This window comes from Pinus tabuliformis, chromosome 1_2 (assembly GCF_031772625.1).
Source record: "Pinus tabuliformis cultivar Carrire ecotype Pingquan chromosome 1_2, CPIR1, whole genome shotgun sequence".
Lineage (NCBI taxonomy): Eukaryota > Viridiplantae > Streptophyta > Pinopsida > Pinales > Pinaceae > Pinus > Pinus tabuliformis.
The window spans coordinates 1,312,118,256-1,312,140,922 of NC_142298.1; the positions used below are offsets into that span (position 1 = coordinate 1,312,118,256).

General features: G+C 41.5%; 1 protein-coding gene across 1 annotated transcript in view; it reads left to right on the forward strand.

Moving 5' to 3' along the window:
- Positions 1-1,144: 1,144 nt before the first annotated feature.
- Positions 1,145-22,667, forward strand: part of LOC149211035 (multisubstrate pseudouridine synthase 7-like) — a 361,532-nt gene continuing 340,009 nt past the window's right edge. Inside the window, exons 1-2 of the mRNA XM_089396877.1 lie at positions 1,145-1,310; positions 1,489-1,627. Coding sequence (XP_089253003.1) covers positions 1,551-1,627 — 77 coding nt within the window. The 5' untranslated portion in view covers positions 1,145-1,310; positions 1,489-1,550. The remainder of the gene's footprint in view (positions 1,311-1,488; positions 1,628-22,667) is intronic.

Below are 22,667 nucleotides of genomic sequence, written 5' to 3' on the forward strand. Positions count from 1 at the left end.
CAAACTCAATTGGGAGGATTGCAGAAAGAAGAGAAGTTTAGGAGGGTGGAAAGCATTATATTCTCTTCAAAACAAGTCTAGAGAGGTAGAGTTATGGGATTGGAAAACGGTTAAAGTGCTTTTTGGACTCCTAGTTTGTCGAGTGATGCTATATGGGTGTGAATTGTGGGCTAGCAGCACCCCCATCTCAAAATGGAAACAAATTGAGAAAATCCGAAAACGCTTGATCATGAGCAAGTTTAAAATAAAGAGTTTAGTACCTTATGAGATTATGTTGAGTGAAATAGGAGCAACTCCCATTGAAGCAATTGCTATGGTGCAGCTCATAAGATATCTAAAAAGAATTGAGCAAATGAGAGTAGGTAGATGGCCTAATGTTATCTTCAATGAAGGCATGAGTGAAAGAAAGAAAACATGGATGAAACAAAACTATACATGGATGCAAAAATGGAATATCTACCTTAATGTCTATCCTACAAATAGCAAGGAGCTAAAGGATTTTGTTATGGAGAAGTTTCGTAAAAAGGTATGGGGAAAAGAGTTGGGTAGAAAGAAGAAGTACTACATTGAGGAATTCAACCTTAAGTGTGATCTACAACAAAAAGAGTTCATTGGAGCTAGCATTTCGTGGAGGGTAAAGGTTCTTATTGCTCAATTAAAGACCAACTCGCATCAACTTTGGTGTGAAATAGGGCGGTGGAAAAGGCCTAAAGAAGCTTGGGAAGAACGGATATGTACATTTTGCACGTCTGGAGCTGTGGAATCGGAAAAATATTTCATTTTGGAATGTGATGCATTCAAAGACATCAGAGAAAGTTACGAGAACATGTTAGCATCAGTTTCTTGGTATTATCTTTTTAGCGAGGGGATTGTTGGAAGGTTGGGTCAGCTCATCATCAATTTAAATCGAAAAAGGATTGAATTGCAAAAAGCAAAAAACAGAAAACTAATAGTCTCATAGACTATTTTAGTCTCATAAACCTTAAAATATCATTTCATTTCTAAATTAATACCTTCCCATACACAAAATTGATGGTTTAAACTTTATAGCAACAAAGTTGAACCTTCCCTTAAACCCTTATTTTCTTTAGATCATCTACATATAGCATCGAAGGTTTTCAAAGTTACTCAGTGCGTGCCATAATCCAGTGTTTGTTCTATTGAGGTTGGCACATGCTTCATTTCATTGTCTCGTCTCGCATATACGTTTCTCCCGCGTTTGGAAGGGAACCCAACTCTAAAACCAAATCAACTATCATTCTCGACGAGAAACTCTTCACTGTCTTACCAGTACTACACTCGCACTAGAGGTACATATTTATTATTGTTCACTCATGCATATTTCATGTGGGTTTTGAAAATACTAGCAGAATATAACAAGTGGATCTCAGAAATGCATAAAAGCATGGCAGCAGCTTTGTAAGCCATGCGGCTTTCTACTTGGAATTGGGGCTTACATGGGTTTTAACTCCTCTGTTGCATTTGCAGATACGAAGCACAACGAAGGAAAGCTTCCCTTCATCGAACAGGGTTCAGAATACTTAACAACAATGGCAGAGGAAGCCGATGTGGGGATTGTCTGTTACACTACTAATGTGCCCGGGTTTCGAGGAGTGCTAAAGCAGAGGTCTCTTCATTTTTTGTTTCATTATTTTCTGGAACACACACTCATAATGCTTATCTTACATTGAATGTAACCATGTTCTTCAGGAATAGTAAATACTTTTGTGTTTTCTCTAGCGTTTAGTGTTATATAAAATAAGCGAAGAAATGATGGGAAGGTCATGACATCAGTGTTTGTACTCGAGATGCTTTCATTTTTTTCCGGTGTCATACATTAATAGGCTTTTCTGAATCCAGGATAGTAAAGTTCATTCAGTCACTGAATCCAAAATGCTCAACACATGTAGGGTAGTAATGATACCTTTCTTCTATAAGACATAATCCGTATTGCTAAAATCTTCATGCTTTCTGGTTCATATCCTGCTTAAAAGAGTGTGGGCTGCATAACAAGCAATATCTAACTTTTGACAATGGTAATTTGATTGGCCATGAGATGCCTGGTGTTACCTTCCGTTCCAAACCTGCGTTTGTGAGATAATTCAAGTCCAACAATAAAGTAGCGAGCTTACGGCAACTTAGAGGTTCCAACCATTATCACTCAATGGACACCTCTCTCACTTTAGGCTGGCTCTCCGCTGGCACGAGGAAGGTTTCCCTAAATGAGATTGCTAAATCAGTTCTTATTAAATTTTAAAATAAAATTAGATTTAGTGATCTAAGAGCTTGTTATATGCAATGGATATATGGTGGTGGATTCAAGTAGATTAATGCCTAATCTTCGGTCAATGGAGTCAAAACACTTTGTGATATCGAATGTTTGATAATACACATTATTCACCCAATAAAGATGCACAATACAGCAGGCCTTCTTAGTTATTACAGTGCTGCATATTCAAATTCCAGCCAGCGCACTAAGCTCATAAAGTTGAGACAGTACTTTTATTATAATATTATTTCATCACATAACATCAGATTCCAAAATCTGCAGTAAAAGACAGCTTTTTATAGGAAAAATAGTCCAGGTACATGGCATAATCTATATCTGAAATTAAGGGTCTTTGAGAGGACAAAGAGTCACTCTCAGGCCTCTTATCCTGAAAAATAAACCTTACAACAGTAGAAAAACTTCCAGCATAGAAGAGAGGAAAACAAGATACATTAATAGCCTTACAATTGATGATTGCTGCCCTGAATATTATCTCAGTGAAGCTTCAGACCTGCACAAGATATCTTTGATTTTCAGCTTAATGGTCTAGGGTTTTTCTCCACAATGAAAACACACCATGCCAAATGGAAAATACCTCCTTTTATAGGCTTCTCTTGCAACTTCTTATGAAATAAACATTGATAGAATGATCTAGAACTCCCTAGAAGTGGGATGCTCCACTAGATAAGCATTAAATGCATATTTCATGTGGTTAGATATGCCATGTGTGAGCCCAAAAGGCTGAGTGCTCCACTAAAGAGATTAATTCTTGGCAAGTGTGCCATGTGTGCACTTTAAAGGCTGAATGCTCCCTTAAAGATTGGGTTATGAATCAAAGGAAGTCTAAATAGTGATTTTAAATATGTTTTTGGTGCCACATGTGAGCTGAAATGTGGGGCTGACTCAACGACTTGGTCCCCTTCTCCATAAATTCTTCCCTGGATGAATGCGAAATTACGGATAAATGGTTGTTTGACCATGCATATGGGTTTCATGTGCCATGTGTCCTCATTCAAGCAAGCATTCCACCATAATGCCTTGTGGAGGGTGCTAATACCTCATAATCTATGTACAAATATGTAGAACATGCCTTGAATGATGTGAGATGTGCCCATGAAGATGAACATGCCTCCAAATATGCAATTTTTCCACAGGGAAAGTGGAGATGCCTCAACAATACCCTTAATGAATTATTATGCATAAAAATATATGTAAGGATCTTTGTAGCTCCGACTCCCATACCTCTTGCATGTTTGGGTGTTAACACCTGAGATTTGGTATCAAGACATATATGAATGTTTTAGTCTCCAAGAGGTCAACTTGGTCTCTCGACTATGTATTTTGGTAAAACATTAGCTAGAAAAGGGGGAGTCTCTATATAATGTGCTTTTAGGGTTTAGGTCAGTAGACTTTATTTTTGGGTATAGATTAAAAAAAGGTTTTTTCCTCAAACTTTGTGCCATGGCTTGTAGGGCACCAAATCAAATTGACTTGGCTGAGTAGGTATGGAGTCGGTCAAGTTGGACTGGTTTGGTACCAAATTGGCTAAGTGGTACACTAAATCGGTCAGTTTAGTATCAAACTGGTCCCTGCTTTGTTTAGGAGGCTGAGTCGTTATAGATGATAATTGACTTGGTCAACTTCACCATGTCTGAGTTGGAGTCAACTGTTTTGTAAAACACCGTGGACAACCCTTGATTTTTTTGGTTAGGGCTTTGACCCTTGAAAAGAGTTTTGGGGAGTTTGATTTGGTGAATTAGGCAACAAAACATTTTATTACAAATTGGATGAGCACATATTCCTTAATGTCCTCACAAAAGCTTACATGTGCACAAATCCATTTCTGTCGATAGTGATTGTAGAACCTTATCAAGTCACGTCCAATAAAATCACATAGAGGCTTAGAGATGCAGTTTGAAGTGCCAATATTGCATTGGAAGGACCGAAGATTCCACTGATATGGGATAGTGAAGCTCTGCACACTTTCCTATAGAGAAGATCTAGGACCATTGGAAAAACACAACCAGGGTATTCTTGCAACTTAGTTTCCACAAGTGACAATAAATTCACAAGCTTTTTGATCAAGAAAAAAGCCTCCACTGTGGTTATGTGTTCTCTAACACTTAACCATGAGGTTCCTCCAAACTTTAACAAAGGCCTCTAGAGGAATCTAGCCCACAATATAGCTGAGTAGTGTTTGCTGTGCATACTTAGTGGAAGTATTTGTTGATTTGGGGTAGCATCGGATGTGCTCTAGCCACGAAATTTGGTGGAGAGGTTGGGGCACATGAGATCTCCAATACCCAAAAAGGGTTTGGGCAGATTCTAAACAGATAAGGAGATATTAAAATAATTAATATTTTTAATGGAGGCTCTAAGTTTAAACTTAGGGAAAATAAAATATTAATGTGTATTAATATGAATATGTGTTAGAATGGTCCAAAAAACATGGATCAAGCTAGATCTAATCTTAGCTATTGATCAGGGACTTAATCTCGACCGTTGAGATGTCAACAGGAAAAGTATAAGAGGAGGCTTGAGGGTCACTTGGAGAACACACCAGAGTGATCTGTCATTCTATTCTCTAGAGCGGGGTTTGCTAAGAGAGATAGAATTAGTGTTCGGGAGATGCTGCTGAGGGCCATTTGAGTATGGAAAGACAGAGAGGCAGAGATAGTGCCGAGAGAGCAGCGTAGTAGCCGAGGAGAGTGACGCAGAGCTAGCCAGGGCTCACGTAGGCCAACGTAGAGGCAGCCGGGAGCTGCGCAGACCCTCAGAGGCTAGCGTTGCTGACGTAGAGGGTCAGAGGACTGACGTAGGGTCTCCTAAGGCTGACGCAGACCCATCTGAGGTGATGCAGGGCCAGCGTGGGAAAAAGAGGGGCTAACGCAGTCTAGAGAGAGGCTGACGCTGGGTTTCTAGGTAGATTTGTGCTGAGTAGCTACCAGAAGGTTTATCTGGGGTTTCAGCCAGGAGATTTGTCAGAGACTGAGAGGTATTACTGCCAAGGAAATTCTCTGTTGGATAGGCCAGTTTCGACACTCAGATTGTACTTTGATATTGCTTAATAAGAAAACCCTCAGATAGTTGCACTGGTTTTTCCACATTGGGTTTTTCCGGGGACATTAGTCCAAAAATAATGGTGTCATATGGTGTGTTTGTTTCTATTTCTTTTAGTTGCTGATCTGTAATATGTTGAGCATGCACTAGTGTTTATTTTTAGTATTTACATTGTAAATAACTTGTTTAGGAAAATAACAAGTAGGTAGGAATAAATGAGATAATGTGCATGGAGGGTTTCTAACTAAGTAAACTTAGAAACTTCAACATGGTATCAGAGCGTGATTGCAGATCACAGGAGGACTACAGGACATCAGCCGTGCAGAGCAATAGCAACAGAAAACAACTGTCCTGAGGTGACATACGCTGTTTCTAGCATAGCAACAACAAGGAAGGGTGACGCAGTGCTTGCATCATCAAGGGTGAGCCAGGAAGAGGCAGCGCAAAGGCTAAGGAAGGCAAAAGAAGCCTCACGCAGAGCCACGCAGTAGTTGGGAGGGCTGACGCAGTTGGCTGAGGAGGCCGGGTTGCTGGTGCTGGGATTGCGCAGAGCTTAGGAGCTCTCACCTTCAGGTTGCTGGGGTTTAGAAGGCTACGAGAATATTGCAGAGTGGAGCTGGTGAGGTACTGTAGTCAGAACAATACTTGACAGAGCAAGGCCAGAGGAGTTGCTACCGAGGGTTTCTAGCCGAGGAACCCAGATCAGTGGTGCGGTTGCACAAGACGATCAGAGTAGGGGCATCTCGACAGCGACAGAAGGATTTCCAGGAGGGAAATCAGGACTCAGAGGGAGTCCAGAAGACAACTTCCAGAAGGGAAGTAGAGGAGCATCATGGCACTACACAAAGTAAGAGACCAGGATAGACTGGACGGAGCATCGAACTTCGCAGTCTGGAAGGCCAGAATCTTATCCGTACTTGACAGGAATCGTGTCAAGAACTTTGCCTTGAAGGTAATAGCTATCCCAATCGACCCCAATGATAATGACAAGTACGAGGAGGCGATGGCGAGGGCCAAGAGCATTATCCTTGACGGGGTCAAGGATCATGTAGTACCACACATAGCCGAGAAGGAAATGACATTTGAGATGTGGGAGGCTCTCAAGAAGCTGTACCAGCATACTTCTGTGCAGAGAAGAATGTTGCTTGAGAATCAGTTGAGGTCATATCAGATGAAGAAGGGAGAACTGATTGACACCTTCCTCGGAGGATTGAATGAGATCCGAGATCAGTTGACTGCTATAGAGGTGACACCGGATTAGGAGCTGATGGTGAGGACAACCCTGAATGTTGTCTCAAAAGACTGGGAGGTGTTTGTCCAGAGTATACTGGGCAGAGGGACTCTCCCACCTTGGGACGAGATGTGGGCAACTCTTCGCCAGGAAGAGATCAGACGACAGTCGAAGACGGGTAGCAGCAACAAGGGGATCAAAGTCAAGTAGGAGGAGGAAGATGTGGCCCTAGCATTTGAGGGAAAGCAGGAAAAGCGGAAGAAGAAAGATCTCTCCAAGATCAAGTGCTTCCACTATGGGGAGCTGGGTCATTATGCAACCCAGTGTCCAAGGAAGAAGAGTAAGGGAGAGTCTTCCGAGACTAAGGCAGCGCTAGCACGGGTAGAGAAGGAAGTTTTGACAGACGATGACTGTGCCATGAGTGCACATGCACCACTTGAGCGGAAGTGGGGAGACATCGAGCTGTAGTCAGGCAGACTACAAGCGATGAGGGGCAGGATCCTTGAGGTACCCAACCTCTTGGATTAGACCTTGCTACGGGAGCCCCGAAGAGGAGTAGCAGGACTGGCTGAGTCGAGTAGAGACAGATGCAGATGGAGCGGCAGAGAGAGCTACAGTGCAAGAGTCCTGAGACAGCGCGAGGCTAGCAGGCTGCAGCAGTGCGAGAGGCACAGGAGTGTTGCACCAGTGCAGGAAGGCACAAAGAGGTGTGCAATGGTGCGAGATGCAGGGAGTTGTTGCAGCAGCGTAGAGGTCAGAGAGGGAGCACTTGTCAGTGGTAGAGGGAGCTTCAACATCAGTGGGTATCTCTAGCCCAACAGAGAGGTTAGATTGGGAGATCAATTATTTGCTTCTTAGTAACTGAGTAGCTGCGCAGCAGTGGGCAGCACGATACAACGTGATGAGAGGAGGTGCAGTGCGGATGCAGTGCTGGGAGAAAGGACCAGCAACAACACAGATGCAAAGGGAGCTGTCATACAGATGCAGTGGCAGAACCATGGGCGACAGTACATGATATAATAGTGGAGAGGATGGTGGGCAACAGGCCTAGCATCAGCACAGGTACCGATGTCAGATGATTAGAGTAATACTCAATGAGGAGTATTGCTAGGGCACAGTCCTCGCTAAGAGGGAGTGTTGATTTGGGGTAGCATCGGATGTGCTCTAGCCACGAAATTTGGTGGAGAGGTTGGGGCACCTGAGATCTCCAATACCCAGAAAGGGTTTGGGCAGATTCTTAACAAATTAGGAGATATTAAAATAATTAATATTTTTAATGGAGTCCCTAAGTGTAAACTTAGGAAAAATAAAATATTAATGTGTATTAATATGAATCTGTGTTAGAATGGTCCAAAAGACGTGGATCAAGCTAGATCTAATCTTAGCCGTTGATTAGGGACTTAATCTCCGCTGTTGAAATGTCAACAGGAAAAGTATAAGAGGAGGCTTGAGGGTCACTTGGAGAACACACCAGAGTGATCTATCATTCCATTCTCTAGAGTGGGGTTTGCTAAGAGAGATAGAATTAGTGATTGGGAGATGTAGCTGAGGGGCATTTGAGTAAGGAAAGACAGGGAGGCAGAGATAGTGCCAGAAGAGCAGCGCAGTAGCCGGGGAGAGTGACGCAGAGCCAACTAGGGCTCACACAGGGCCACGCAGAGGCAATTAGGAGTTACGCAGACCCTTAAAGAGGCCTGCGTTGCTGACGCAGAGGGCCAGAGGACTGACGCAGACCCATCCGGGGTGACGTAGGGCCAACGTGTGACAGAGAGGAGCTGCTGCAGTCCAGAGAGAGGCTAACACTGGGGTTTTTGGGGCAGATTTGTGCTGAGTAGCTGCTAGAAGGTTTATCCGGGGTTTCAACTAGGAGATTTGTCAGAAACTGAGAGGTATTACTGCCAAGGAAATTCTTTGTTGGGTAGGCCAGTTTTGGCACCCAGATTGTACTCTGATATTGCTTAATAAGAAAACCGTCAGATAGCTGCACCAATTTTCCCACATTGGGTTTTTCCGGGGACATTAGTCCAAAAATAATGGTGTCATATGGTGTGTTTGTTTTTGTTTTTTTTAGTTGCTGATCTGTAATATGTTGAGCATGCACTAGTGTTTATTTTCAGTACTTACATTGTAAATAACTTGTTAAGGAAAATAACAAGTAGGTAGGAATAAAGCAGATAAAGTGCATGGAGGGTTTCTAACTAAGTAAACTTAGAAACTTCAACAATATTCTCATTTTTCAGAAAAAAATATCAACAAAATTCTCTTCATTCTCAAGGGAGTCAAGCTATGTTCCTGATTTGTAAATTGTTGTGGATATTCAACTGGGCAGTTCATCACGATAGATATGATAAAATTATACTTAAAATTCCAAAATCTACACTTTTACAATTTTATTTCTCTTTAGATTTATAGATTTGTAGATTACTATTAATAGTGTATGCACGCTAATTAAAATTATGTAGAAAATAGAGAACAGTGAAATAAAAAGCTCACACACACATTTGACATAAGATATGACCTACGAAACCTTTTCAGGAGAAAAACCCCAACTGGAAGATGAGGCTGCTCTGCTCTCTTTCTCTGAATAGAAAAATGTATGCGAGTACAAAGAAATATGGCTTATGGCTTGTGGGCTACTACAGTGCACAAATCCTCTCTGTGTGCTCTATCTCATGTGAAACCCTTTTTTCTCTGTGTGCTCTATCTTCTCTCTGTGTGCTTGATTATTTTTGCTCAACGATGGAACAATTACAATCGAAAGGATGGAACCCTTTTTGTTCTAGTGGCCTGGTTATGACACAACCCGATAGCCTTCTAGTGGTTAGGTTTGACTACCTCAACTCATAATTAGATTACAATATAGGCTCTTCTAAAATCTTCTTCATCATAATCATGTGGCTAACCCCTTTTCCATGAATTATGGGGGTTGATGTGGCATCCTCTCAAATTATGGTGGTGAAAACAGGAAGGTCAACTTTTGAGTGGCATAACTTTCGCATACGGACTCCGATTGACGCAATTCTTTCGTTGTTGGAAATGTTTTTGTGTGTAGAATAGGAAAGAAAGGTGTTGTGCTAAAGCGATAAAGTTTTACCCCCAAAAAAGTTGTTTGATGCCTCAAAACGTTCGTGGAAGGTTTCAGACCCCAATTTGCCAAATTGGGTCCCATCAGTAAAAAGGGTCTTGTGAGTTAATTCCTCCACCTTTTCCACTTTGAAAACATTGAGATGGATGACAAACTATATAATGGTCTAATCTGGATCAGTTCCACTAAGTTTTCGGGATGAGGGAGTGCGAGAGTGGGGAGATGCACAAGGGGGAGATGAGAGCATCCCCAAATTTGAGGAAAATTTGGGGGGGGACAGGGGACATTAGGGTCCCTAGCATAGGGGTTGACACGTCTAAAATTATAAAATATAAAAATAATAATTAATATAATTCCAAGTAACAATTCATCGCATGCAAATTCATCTTTGTGCAAGACGATGGAAATGCTATAATTTTGCCAGTCGTGAAATCTTGAGAATTGTTGAGTCTACTAAATTCTGAATGGGATATGGACTTCTACTTTCTCCATACGAAGTTTGATGAGGTTGGAACCACTCTCAAACATCCTAAAACAATAATGGTAATGTTAAAAAGTTAAAAATCTAATATTTCCATTAATTACCAAGGTCCTACACTCCTTTGTTAGTTTTTGTAGCATTAGGTGTGTTCCAGCCACGAAATTTGGTGGAGAGGCTAGAATACATGAGATATCCAAAACCCAGAAATCTTTTTCGGAAATTCCACCTAGAAATGACTTATTTAGATTATTAACCTATTTTTTAATGTTTCCTAAGTCTAAACTTAGGAAAACTGGTTAATTAATCAGAATTAATTAAGTCAAGGTAAGAATTTTCTAGAAACTCACATGGATCGATCCAGAAATGATCTGAGCCATTGATTAAGATTTAATCTTGGCCCTTGGATTCCCAACAAGAAGATATAAGAATGGATTGATGAGGTGATGGAGAAGACACTTCAACAGTTCAATTTCCTTGGCAGATCGATTTCCAGAGAGCAACAACAGTTGCCGGAGAGCCAGAGATCGAAGTAGAGACAGTGAGGGGCAAAGACAATGATCCGGAGGAAGTTTTCTAGATCCAGAGAGGCAACAACAAGGAGGCTGAGTTATTCCTAGTGAGGCAGCGCAGATGCTTCAGAAGAGCAACTTGATTTAACTGGAGGAAAAATCGTTTTCAATTTCAGAGGCTGGACATAGGTTCTAGAGTGTCGAAGAAGCAATTTCCTCAGCAGAGATAGGCAAAACGACTTCATTAGAGGCAGTTCAAAGGCTAGACATCATAGGGCTTGCGCAAGTACTACACAGAGTGTCCAAGAGGACGAGTTTCCTGAAGGAAAGTTGTGCCGGGGTTGCTTGTGGAAGAAGGGAATTTCCCTTAGATAATTTTGGCTAGATCTTTTGGCTGTTTGGATTGCCAGTTGGGCAGCCATAGATTGTACTCATAATTCACTTTTGCATAATAATTAAACCCTCATCTGCTACACCGGTTTTTCCAAGTTGGGTTTTTTCGGGGACAGTTGTCCAAAAATAATTGTGTCATGTTTTTATGTGTGTGCTAGAATTTTCTCAGTTTCCAATGCTATCTTCTTTCGTAGTTTATTTGTGAAAATTGCAGTAGAGAATTATTCGTTGTTTGTATGGGCAAATAAATTGTTAATTCTTTCCAGTTGTTACAATAGATGAGATTTTCACATGGTATCAGAGTGTGAGTGATCAGCCGGGAAGCTCAGAAGCGAAGGAAAGAATTTCTTTGCTCAGAGGGAGCAACAAGCCGAAATTCTTAGAGGCAACACAATGCTCAGACAGGCTGGCCGAATTGCTGGCGCATGAATTCGATTTTTAGTTGCAAGGTTGTCAAAAAGTTGAGTTGCCTAGGTTAGTGATTCTAGTAATCAGAGGGAGCAGCAACAACTTAGATTTTCGCTAAGCAGATTCCTTGGTTGGACGCAGAGGGTTTTGCAGCAGCAGAACCAATGTCGGGTGGAAGAGAAAAACATACACAGTAGAGGGAAAATTTCTCTTAGGGAACTTCGAGTCTTAGAAGTTTAATTTTTCTGTGGCAGAATGGCAGTAGCAGCTTGCAGTTCCACGCATTCCAAAAGGAAGTTCGAGTAGCAGAGCAACAACCAAGCAGAGGGAAAGAGGGAGTTTTCGACTTGATCAAAGATGGCCACAACAGGGCTTAGAGATTAGGATCGGTTGGATGGAGCTTCCAACTATGTCATCTGAAAGGCTAGGATGTCCTTCCTTTTAGATGAATATGGCTTGAAAGCCTACATAGATAATGTGGTGGCAGTTCCCCAAGATGCAGATCAGCTCAAGGAATACAGGAAGGAGATGGCAAGGGCGAAGCGGTTGATCTTGGATGGAGTCCGAGATCATATAGTCTCACATTTGGCAGATAAAGGTACAGCTAGAGAGATGCAGGTAGCTCTCTCCATGCTATATCAAGGTACTTCCGAGCAACGAAAAACATTCCTGGAAGAAAAGTTGAGATGCATATGTATGCAGAAGGATAAGGCATAGATCCCTTCCTCACAAGGATTTAGGAAGTCTGAGAACAACTTGTCGCTGTTGGAGCAACACCTCAACCATTAGAGCTAGTGTAATTGGTAGTAAATAGTGTCTCAGACTCTCAGAGGATTGGCAAGTGTTTGTCCAAAGTATATTGGGCGCAGACACTTTGCCAAAATGGGACAGGATGTGGGCTAATTTGCAGCAAGAGGAGTTGAAGCAAGCTCTGTTAAAGAGCTCCATTAGTGGTAGCAGTAGTAGTGGATCGAAGGGTGTGAAGGAAGAGGAGAATGTGGCCCTTGCATCGAAGGGTCCCAGTTAGGGGCAGGGGGGACAGAAGAAGAAAAATAAGGACCTATCAAAGGTCAAGTGCTTTAAATGTGGCGAGTTTGGTTGCTACAGTACCCAGTGCCCTCTCAAGAAGAAGGACAAGCATGATCAATAGGCACCTCAACGGAAATAGACAAGCTTTCCTCCAGGCTAAAGGAAGAGTTTGCTATGTTCGCAGATATACCTCCAGGAGAGGTGGGGTGATTTCGTGCTGTAGCCCCAAAGAGATACAGAGAGTGGGTCCTTGACAATACACCTCATGGATCATTACCTGGCCCACAATATTCAGTAGTAGGATGGATCAGTGGCAGTTGATGCAGTCAGTATCAGAGGGACAGTTGCAGACTAGTAGTAGTTAGATGCTGAGGAGCGCAGTTCAGTGTTGACAACAAAGCAGGTGGCTCAGTGCAGAGTTAACAGCAACACAGATTCTTCATGACAATGTAGAGTTAGCAGCAACACAGATTCTTCAGTGACAGTGCAGAGGCTAGTAGCAGTCAGGACTCAGGAGACAAATGCATAATACCGAACAAAGATGATTTAGTATTTTGGATGCTTCTCAGTTGCAGTAGTTGTAGTTGTAGCAACAACATATGAGAGGAAGTTGCAGAGTTGACAACAGTATAGCAATGTCAGCAGCAACACATATGTAGCATCAGAGTTGCGCTGTAGTTGGTGGGCAGTAGTAGCCATACATCAACAATGTGATAGGAGGTGATACAGAGACAGGGTGTTGTGGCGGATGTGCAACACTAGAGAGAACACAGTCCTCACTAAGAGGGAGTGTTAGTTTCTGTAGCATCGGATGTGTTCTAGCCACAAAATTTGGTGGAGAGGCTAGAATACATGAGATCTCCAAAACCCAAAAATCGTTTTTGGAAATTCCACCTAGAAATGACTTAATTATATTATTAACCTATTTTTAAATGTTTCCTAAGTCTAAACTTAGGAAAATTGGTTAATTAATCAGAATTAATTAAGTCAAGGTGAGAATTCTCTAGAAACTTACACGGATTGATCCAAAAATGATCTGAGCCATTGATTAAGATTTAATCTTGGCCGTTGGAGTCCCAATAGGAAGATATAAAAAGGGATTAATGTGGTGATGGAGAAGACACTTCAGCAGTTAAATTTCCTTGGCAGATCCGTTTCCAGAGAGCAACAATAGTTGCTGGAGAGCCAAAGATTGATGCAGAGACAGTGAGGGGCAAAGACAATGATCCAGAGGAAGTTTTCCAGATCTGGAGAGGCGGCATCAAGGAGGATGAGTTATTTCCAGTGAGGCAGTGCAAAGGACTGCGCAATTGCTTCAAAAGATGATGCAGGAGCATCTCATATTTAATTTTATGTAATTATTTAATTAAAGAATCTAATATTTTCTAGAATTAGTGAGTCATTCTAGAATTAATTAGGAGATAGGGAAGTTAGGATAGAATCCTAAAATTGAGAGGATAACTCTCAACTTCCTCCAAATATCTAGGAGGAAGTTTCTCTAGAAGAGATTCGAGAGACTTCTCTCCTCTAAATAAATAGTCATGTAATCTTTTGGGAAAATCAAGTTTGAGAGTTTTGATTTAATTAAAACTTTGGAGTGTGATTTAATTTAATGAAATTTTTTTTTGCGTGTTCAAGTTTGGAAGCGTTGCACCATTTTTGGTATCAGAGCGGTTCTGAGAATCGAGCATCTAATTTTTGTGCCGAGTTAGTTTGGTACGGAAATGAGAATTGTTGATGCTATGAAGTATGTCATCGCTGGAGTAAGCCACGGATGTTAGTGCTGGTACATAAGGTTTAGCGTTGAGAGTGAGATTCTTTGTAGCTCGTTTGAGAAACCGTCGTATTGCAGAAAGGGAGTGTTGCCGAGAATTTGCATGTGAGAACCAACTGTGTGGGATTTTAAGGAATTAATTGTTGCATTTGTGCTGTTGAGGGCTTGTGTGTGAGAGCGGGTCGAAAGGGTGAGCAAGGCAATTAAGGAGGATTTTGTGCAGGGCCTAGAGCGTTAGGCGACTTTGGATTGATTTCAGCTGCAAGGCTTCGTTGATTGAAGCTGCAATAGCATTTTTTTTGAATAGTATGATCACAGGAGTTCGAGTTTAGCAACAAAGAGCGCATCTCATGTTGATTTAATACGCATTGGTGTTTTCTGACAGTGTATACACAATGCATATGTTGTTGTTTGCGTGACTCTGCAAGCTGGGAGGTTGAACACTGCATTTGTTGCTGGCTATTTTAGATATACGACATGGAGCACAACACGGGTATGGGCAGTGTCACGATAGTCTCTTCATCTAGTTCTGCGTATTAATGCGTGGATGCAGACATCATTGGAAAAAGGTTGAAGTAATTACATTGAAGATTATTTGTTCATCGAATTACCATATCTCTTTTTCACGCTGAAGCACCGTGATAGTTTTAAAAATATATAGTGGAGATTATTAATATAATTTTATGTAAGTGGAGACTACATAAGGTGACTTTATGCTAGATGCTTCATAAAGTATTTTCAATATATATATTTTTAAACAGAAACGGTTGAATTTTATCTATAAGCAGAGGTTGGGCATGGCCAAACAACCTCTATTACAGTCAATGCTGAGTAAGCTCCAGACATCCCCCAGCACCACTTGTCCCTCGAATGGACATGCACAGGAGCCAGACCATATAGTTTATCTAGTAATTGATGGAGTTGAGGGAGCATCCAATCAGGGGGGCGATGGAGGGCCCAGTTACTCCAGTTCCCTGCTGAATCCCAAGTGCATATGTCAGCAAGTTTGTGGATACCTTTTTGGATGAGCTAGTTACGCAAGTCTGCTATTTCCGGTGCAAGATTTAGGGGTTGGAGGCCCATGATCTTGTCATCCCACAGTCTAATTATTTTCCCATTTCCTGGTATTCTGTAGAGCTGATCTTTAAAGAATTTCCAGCCTTGGCTGCACAACTTCCACAACGTGGTTCCTTTGTGGGAAGTTCCTTCTTCCATATTCTTTATTGAGAGTCTGTGCATATATTTTTTAATTAGAACTTGACTTACAGGGTGTCTTTGGTTTGAGAAGATTTTCTAGAGGATCTTCTCTCCCATTGCCAAATTGGCCAACCCAGGATCTCTTACTTGAAGTCCACCTTCAAATGTTGGCCTTTTCACTATGTCCCAGCTTACTATATGATTTTTTTTTTGGTTCCCCTTTCCTCCTTGCCATGGAAAATTTCGGATCAACTTTGCTATCTGTTCGGTGATCATTTTTCGAGCTAAAAGGAATGAAGCCTGGTAGATAGGAAGGGATGAGAGAACTGACTTGACCAGAGTGAGCTTCCCGGCTATGGTAAGCCACTGTCTACACCAAGTAGTCATTTTTGCCTTGATTTTGTTGATAGTTTCCATCCAATGAGGGGCCTTAGTGGTACCCAAGGTTAAAGGGAGGCCAAGATACTTGAATTTTTCCCAAGAGACATATCCTGTGAAGCCCAATGCTTGGGCAATCCTGAGTATAGATTGCTGGTCTACTGCCCAACCGTACACTGCACTTTTCCTCTTGTTGACCATAGCTTCGAAGACTCTGCAGAAGCTTTGGATTACTCCATTGAAGGCTCTTGCTATTTTAATGGAGGCTCCTCCCATAAGGATAGAGTCATCGACGAACAAGGCATGATTGATTGGGGTTGTTCTGGTTATCGCCCTGATGCCAGGAAGTGTCCCATTGAGCTTCTCATTTGTGAGCTTTCGGCTTAGAGAGTCTGCCATCAAAATATACAGGAAGGGGGATAGAGGGCAGCCTTGCCTGATTCCCCTCGAAGCTTTGAAGTAATTTGTCGGCCTGCCATTTACTAGAGGGGCTATCCAAGGTTCTCCAATGCATGCTTTAATCAATTTTACAAATTCAGAACTGAAACCAAATGCAGAAAGAACTTGGAGGAGGAAGGAGTGCCTTACTCGATCGAAGGCGTTTGCCATATCCAGTTTGATGAGCATACCTTGCTCTTTGCGTTGATGGCTAGAATGGATGATTTCCTGCACCAGTATCACATTGTCCAGGATATGCCTGCCTTTGAAAAACCCTCCTTGATTGGGTGAGATGAGTTTTTCCAGCAGAGGCTTTATTCTATTAGCAAGTAACTTGGTGAGAATTTTGTAGGACGCATTACATAGCGAGATTGGCTTGAATCTGTCGAACGCCTCCGGGTTGGCTTCTTTGGGAATTAGAGCTAGGAAGGTGGAGTTTGTGCTTCCTCCCACTTTGGCTTTTCGAAGGAATCCTTTGATCATTTGGTACAAATCAGCCTTGATGATGTCCCAACAGATTCTATAGAAGTGTATTGAGAATCCATCAGGTCTTGGGGCTTTGTCTGGTTCCATCTTCCATATGACATTGCTAATTTCTTCTTTAGTGAATGGCTTCAGGAGTGATGCGTTGTCCTCCTTGTTAACCATCCTTGGAACGTGCTTGAGGAAGTCATGAGCTTCCTCATCATCCTCCGCACCTTCTTCTTTGAACAACTGCTGAAAATGAGAGGTTGCCACCTCTTTTATCAGAGTTGTGCCTTTGAGAACAGTCCCATCTGGCGAGGTGATTTCAACAATGTGGTTTCTAGAAAGACGGGTTCGAATTTGCTTGTGGAAGAAGGTTGTATTTTTGTCTCCAGACGCAAGCCAGAGATTGCATGACTTGAGCCTCAAGTATTCTTCCTCCTCTCTAAATGTTCGGAGGGTGCTGATTTGGTGTTCTTGCTCACTATGAATTTTTTCTCTGGTTATGTCTTGAATCTCCAGGCCCATTTGGAGATCCAACAACTGCTTTGTGCTCTGTTTTCGTTGGGTAGTGGGAGAATCTGTGGGCTTTTTTATCCATTGCTTCAGGGCTGCTTTGGTGGCTTTTATCTTTTGCTCCCAAACATAGCTGGGTGATCCAAGAACATGGATGGACCATGCCTTATTCATTGTATCCAAAAACCCTTCTCTGTTTGCCCATAATGGGCTGAACCGGAAGGGGATTGGCCCCAGGTTTTCTTCTTCTTCTAGCAGAAGGAGGATGGGTTTATGGTTTGAGTTCCACTTTGGCAGAGTTTTTGTGGAGATGATCAACTTCTCGGAGAGGAAGGAACTTTGAAGAAGGAATCTATCTAGCTTGGCTGATATGTGTTCCTCCCCTATTCTGTTATTTGTCCATGTGTATAGCCCTTTTTTTGGCTTGAAATCCAATAAATCCCATTGTTGAATTAGGTTTTCCACTAAGGGAAGAAAGCGATCCCTGCTGCTGGTTCCTCCTCTTTTTTCCTTTGGGTCTAGGATTAGATTGAAGTCTCCGGCAATAATTATATTGTTGAGGGAGTATGCTTCCAAAAAATCAGTCAGAGTTTGCCAGCATTGTTCCTTTTCTGCATAGAGGACAGGTACATAGAGATTAAAGAGAGCAAAGTTTATCTTACTTGATAGGTGTCGGAGTTCGGTGTAAATCCAGTGCTGCGTCTGAAAGGAGCTCTCAAGCTGAAATTTGTCAGCCTCCCAGAGAGTGGCTAACCCGCCGCATGTACCTCTAGCACTTACCGCTTTTCCAGCTTTTGTTTTCCATTTTACTTTGCTGAGTTCCAGAAGGGCTTCGCCTTCTATTTTAGTCTCTTGGAGCATGAGGATCTCGGGAAGTTCTGATTTCAATAGGCTCTTGACTGCTTCAGCTTTTGATGGGTTCCCTAGTCCTCTACAATTCCAAGAGACTAATCGCATTATTTATTGGTAAGGGTTGGGGCAACACCTCCCTTGGGAGGCCTGGTTCTAGTATTTCTGCCGATAGACATCTCTATAGTGGCCTGACTGCCTTGCATTTTTTGTCTCTCTGCTTCTTCTTCTCTAGCCTCTCTGTGAGATTTCCTCCCCACTCTTTTCAAGGGCCTCTCAGTTGTTTCATCTTCCGAGGATCCCGATATCTCTGGGGTCTTCTTTCTTGTCATATCTGCATAGGTTGGGGAGCTAGAGGCACCTTTTGGGGATGCGATTTGGAGAGGGACTGATTCCTCTTGCCTTTTGTTTTCTTCCATGTTGTTAGCCTGCTGTTCAACCTCTTTATCTGCTGGATCTTGGAGTTTTTCTGGTGTGCTGAGTATTTCAAAGGGATTTGTGGATATGTCTGCTCTTGGTGGGACTGAGCTTCCTTCTGCTTGGGCTTCGGGAGGAGCAACCCTCCCAGTGGACAAGGCTTTCCCTTTGTTCCTGTTGCTCTACTTAGTTGTTCCTGATTTCTGCACCTGAGTCCATTGATCTCCTTTCTCCTTCTCAACTCCATCCTCTGATTTCTTTTTACAATGCTTGCAAAATGCTCGTAGCCATGGCAGTGCCGACATTTAAATGGGAGTTGCTCATAGTCCAACACTTGTATGTGTGTCCAATCAGCCACCGTGAGTTTAATGGCCTCAGGGTGACCTTCCTCCAGGTCTACTTCTACATAGATTCTCGCACAGGAGTACTGATCTCTTCTTTTTGCTCGATCGATGTATTTGTCTAGCTTGTTGCCTATGGTTTCTAAGGATTTAGGGTTCCAACAGTGCAGAGGTAGATGGGGCAATCGCACCTAGATTGGGACAGCCGAGGGCACATCCTGAGTCAGATCGAAGTCTGGTGTCCATTGATTCAGATAGAGACCTTGAGGCCCCATGAAATACGGGTTGTTTCTGAATATGAGGTTCCTGTCTTCTGTTGCTTCAAATACAAATACAAAGAAGCCTTTGCCGACGAAATGGCTTTTTATTCCTTCCTTGACCAGAGGTTGCTAGTTCCTTTGCACCCAGGCTTCTACAGCTTTAGGCGAGGGCCATAAGCCTGTGAACTGTCCAATAAGCCCTCGTTCTACTAGGTTTAATGTCGCTTTGCAGGGTTCTTCAGTCGGCAGAGCAATTGTGGGGATGGATTCCATTTTTTTACAAACTTCTGCTGGTTTTCGGTTGCTGGCTGTTTATTGCATGCCGCAACTAGATCCCGGAATGCAGCTAGCTCAGGTGGAAAGGGTGGATCCTTTTCGCGGCCCCCTCCTGGGGCCATGGCTCTGGAGCTGTGCGCAGTCTCGTGGTTGGCTGTGGCTCTTCACACGCTCCCCAGGCTTCCTCCTACCGCCCTCGGAGGTTGCACCAGGCTCTCGCTATCTGGTTCCTCGCGCGCAGGCTGCACCAGACTCTCCTCTTCTCCCCCTCGACAGTATTTTCAATATTTAATTATTATTTTGAAAAGTCATAAAATCTATGAAGTGAAATTTATTTTATTATTAAGAGTGAGTTTAAGAAAAGGTTATTATCCTTTATTTTAATTAAAAAATAAAAATAGAAATGGCCCATAGAGCAAGAGGAGCCAGAGGAGTTGGAAGTAGTTGAGGAAGGCCAACTACAAATCAAGTTCTGCTTGATGAAGTAAGACATATTAGAACTAGATTGGACGCATTGGAGACAACACGTCAAAGAGATGTCGACATTGGTGATATCAGTGAAGCGGAAGAAAGCTTAGAAGAAGAAGCTGAAGAAGAAACTCCAGAAGAGAAGATGGTCAAGATGATTGCAGGAATAAGTACCAAGCCAAGATTGGACGTGCCTATGTATGAAGGAAATTTAAATCCTGAAGAATTGATTGACTGGATTGGCGCCATGGATAAATATTTCGACTATGAAAATGTAGCTGATGAGAAGAAGGTTAAGTTCGCAGTGACCAGATTAAAGGGACATGCTGCACTTTGGTGGGATAGTGTGCAAGTCGAATGAAGAAATAGAAACAAAGGAAAGATCACTAGTTGGGATCGAATGGTGGCCAAGCTCAAAGGTAAATTTCTTCCTCGAGATTATCAGTTAAATCTTTTTCGTCGAATGCAAAATCTCAAGCAGAAATTTATGTCTGTAAAAGAATATACAGAGGAGTTTTATAGATTGAGTATAAGATCTGGTCATATGGAAGCAGATGACGAAAAACTAGCTAGGTACATTAATGGCCTAAGATTTGAACTACAAGATGAATTGGATGTTTTGTCTGTAAAAATTGTTGAAGAAGCTTATCAGAGGAAGTTTTAGTGGAAGATTTCAAAGAGAAGAAGGCAACAGTTCACAACAGGTAGAATCATCAAGAGGAGACTTTAGAGGACGAAGACCATATCAAAGAGGTAGAGGTCGATCTTTTGTGGTAAGATGTTATATATGTAACAAAGTTGGTCACAAGGCTAATGAATGTCTAGAAAGATTTTCTAATCAAGGAAGCACACATATAACACAAATTGATACAATCCTCCACACATGAAAATGCACCTGAAACTGGTGAATCCTTGATGATGAAAAGAACTATTTGTAAGTCAGGAGGAAAATGTTGTAAAGTTATCATTGATAGTGGGAGTACTGTTAATTTAGTATCTATTGAAATGGTAGAAAAGTTAAAATTAAGAAAAACTAAACACCCTACTCCCTACAAAGTTTCATGGTTGCAAAAAGGACATTAGATATTAGTTAATGAACAATGTGAAGTGGAGTTTCAAATAGGAAGTTATAAGGATAAAGTTCTTTGTGATGTTATGCCTATGGATGTATGTCATATCTTGCTTGGAAGGCCATGGCAATATGACAAGAAAGCAATGCACGATGGAAAGAGCAATACCTACACTTTTGAAAAGGATGGTGAAAAGCATGTACTTTTGCCTTTGAAGAATGAAAAAGCACCAGAAGAAGACCAATCTAAGGTAATGTTACTTAGTAGGAAAGAATTTCTTCAAGAAATCAAGCATGAGAGATAAATTTTGCTTTGATCGGTAAGCCAAAGGTAGTCCTCACAAGTACAAATTTGAATGATCTTCCAGAAGAAATTAAAAATATGTTGAATGAATTCATTGATATTGTAGTGGATGACTTGCCTGATGAATTGCCTCCCATTAGAAGCATTAGCCATCATATTGATCTCATTCCAGGTGCTAGCCTTCCAAACAAAGCAACTTACAGAATGACTCCAAAAGAGAACGAAGAGATTAAAAATCAAGTGCAGGATTTGCTAGATAAAGGTCTTATTCGAGAAAGCTTAAGTCCATGTGTTGTTCCAATAGTATTAACTCCAAAGAAGGATGGTGGATGGAGAATGTGCACAGATTCTCGAGCAATCAACAAAATTACAATCAGGTACAAGTTTCCATTACCCCGTATTGATGATCTTATAGATTGTCTAAGTGGTGCTACATATTTTTCTAAAATAGATTTAAAAAGTGGATATCATCAGATTAGAGTCAGAGAAGGTGATGAATGGAAAACAACATTTAAAACTAATAATGGTTTATATGAATGGTTGGTAATGCCCTTTGGACTTACCAATGCTCCCAACACTTTTATGAGGCTAATGAATGAAGTTTTAAAAGAATTCATTGGAAAATTTGTTATAGTTTACCTTGATGATATCTTAATCTACAGTCAATCAAAAGAAGAGCACTTAAGACATCTTAAGATGGTTTTAATGAAGCTACAATAGGAGAAATTGTTAATCAATCTAAAGAAGTGTAGTTTCATGAAGATAGAACTATTGTACTTAGGCTTTGTGATTTCAAGAAAAGGCCTAAAGATGGACCAGGAGAAAGTGAAGGCCATAATCAATTGGCCAACTCCAAGAAGCATTTCAGAGGTAAGAAGTTTTCATGGATTGGCAAGCTTCTACAGGAAATTCATTAAAAATTTCAGTGGCATATGTGCTCCAATTGTAGAAACTATTAAGGAGAAAAATCAACCATTCCATTGGACAGAAGTAGCTAATAAAAGTCTCCAATTATTAAAGAAAAAGATCATAGAACAACCTATTTTATCACTGCCAGATTTTAATAAGTTGTTTCAGGTTGACACTGATGCCAGTAGAACTGCAATAGGAGCTGTTCTAAGTCAAGAAGGAAAACCACTTGCCTACTACAGTGAAAAACTTAATGAAGCCAAGCAAGCCAAGCAAAAATACTCTTCTTATGATAAAGAATTCTATGCCATGATAAAGAATTCTATGCTATGATAAAGAAACAGAGACAAAAAGTGAGATACAGGTTGAAGGAAGAATTCAGAGCAACTGAGTATGAGGAAGCAACTCACAAAGGTTTTGATATAGGTGATGAATAATCTTTTGAAACTGTCGTGAAGATTGAGAAAGATGAAGAAAGAGAACAAAATCCAAATTTTGTTCTTATCAGAGATGAAGAACAATACTTGAATGGAATGCTCGT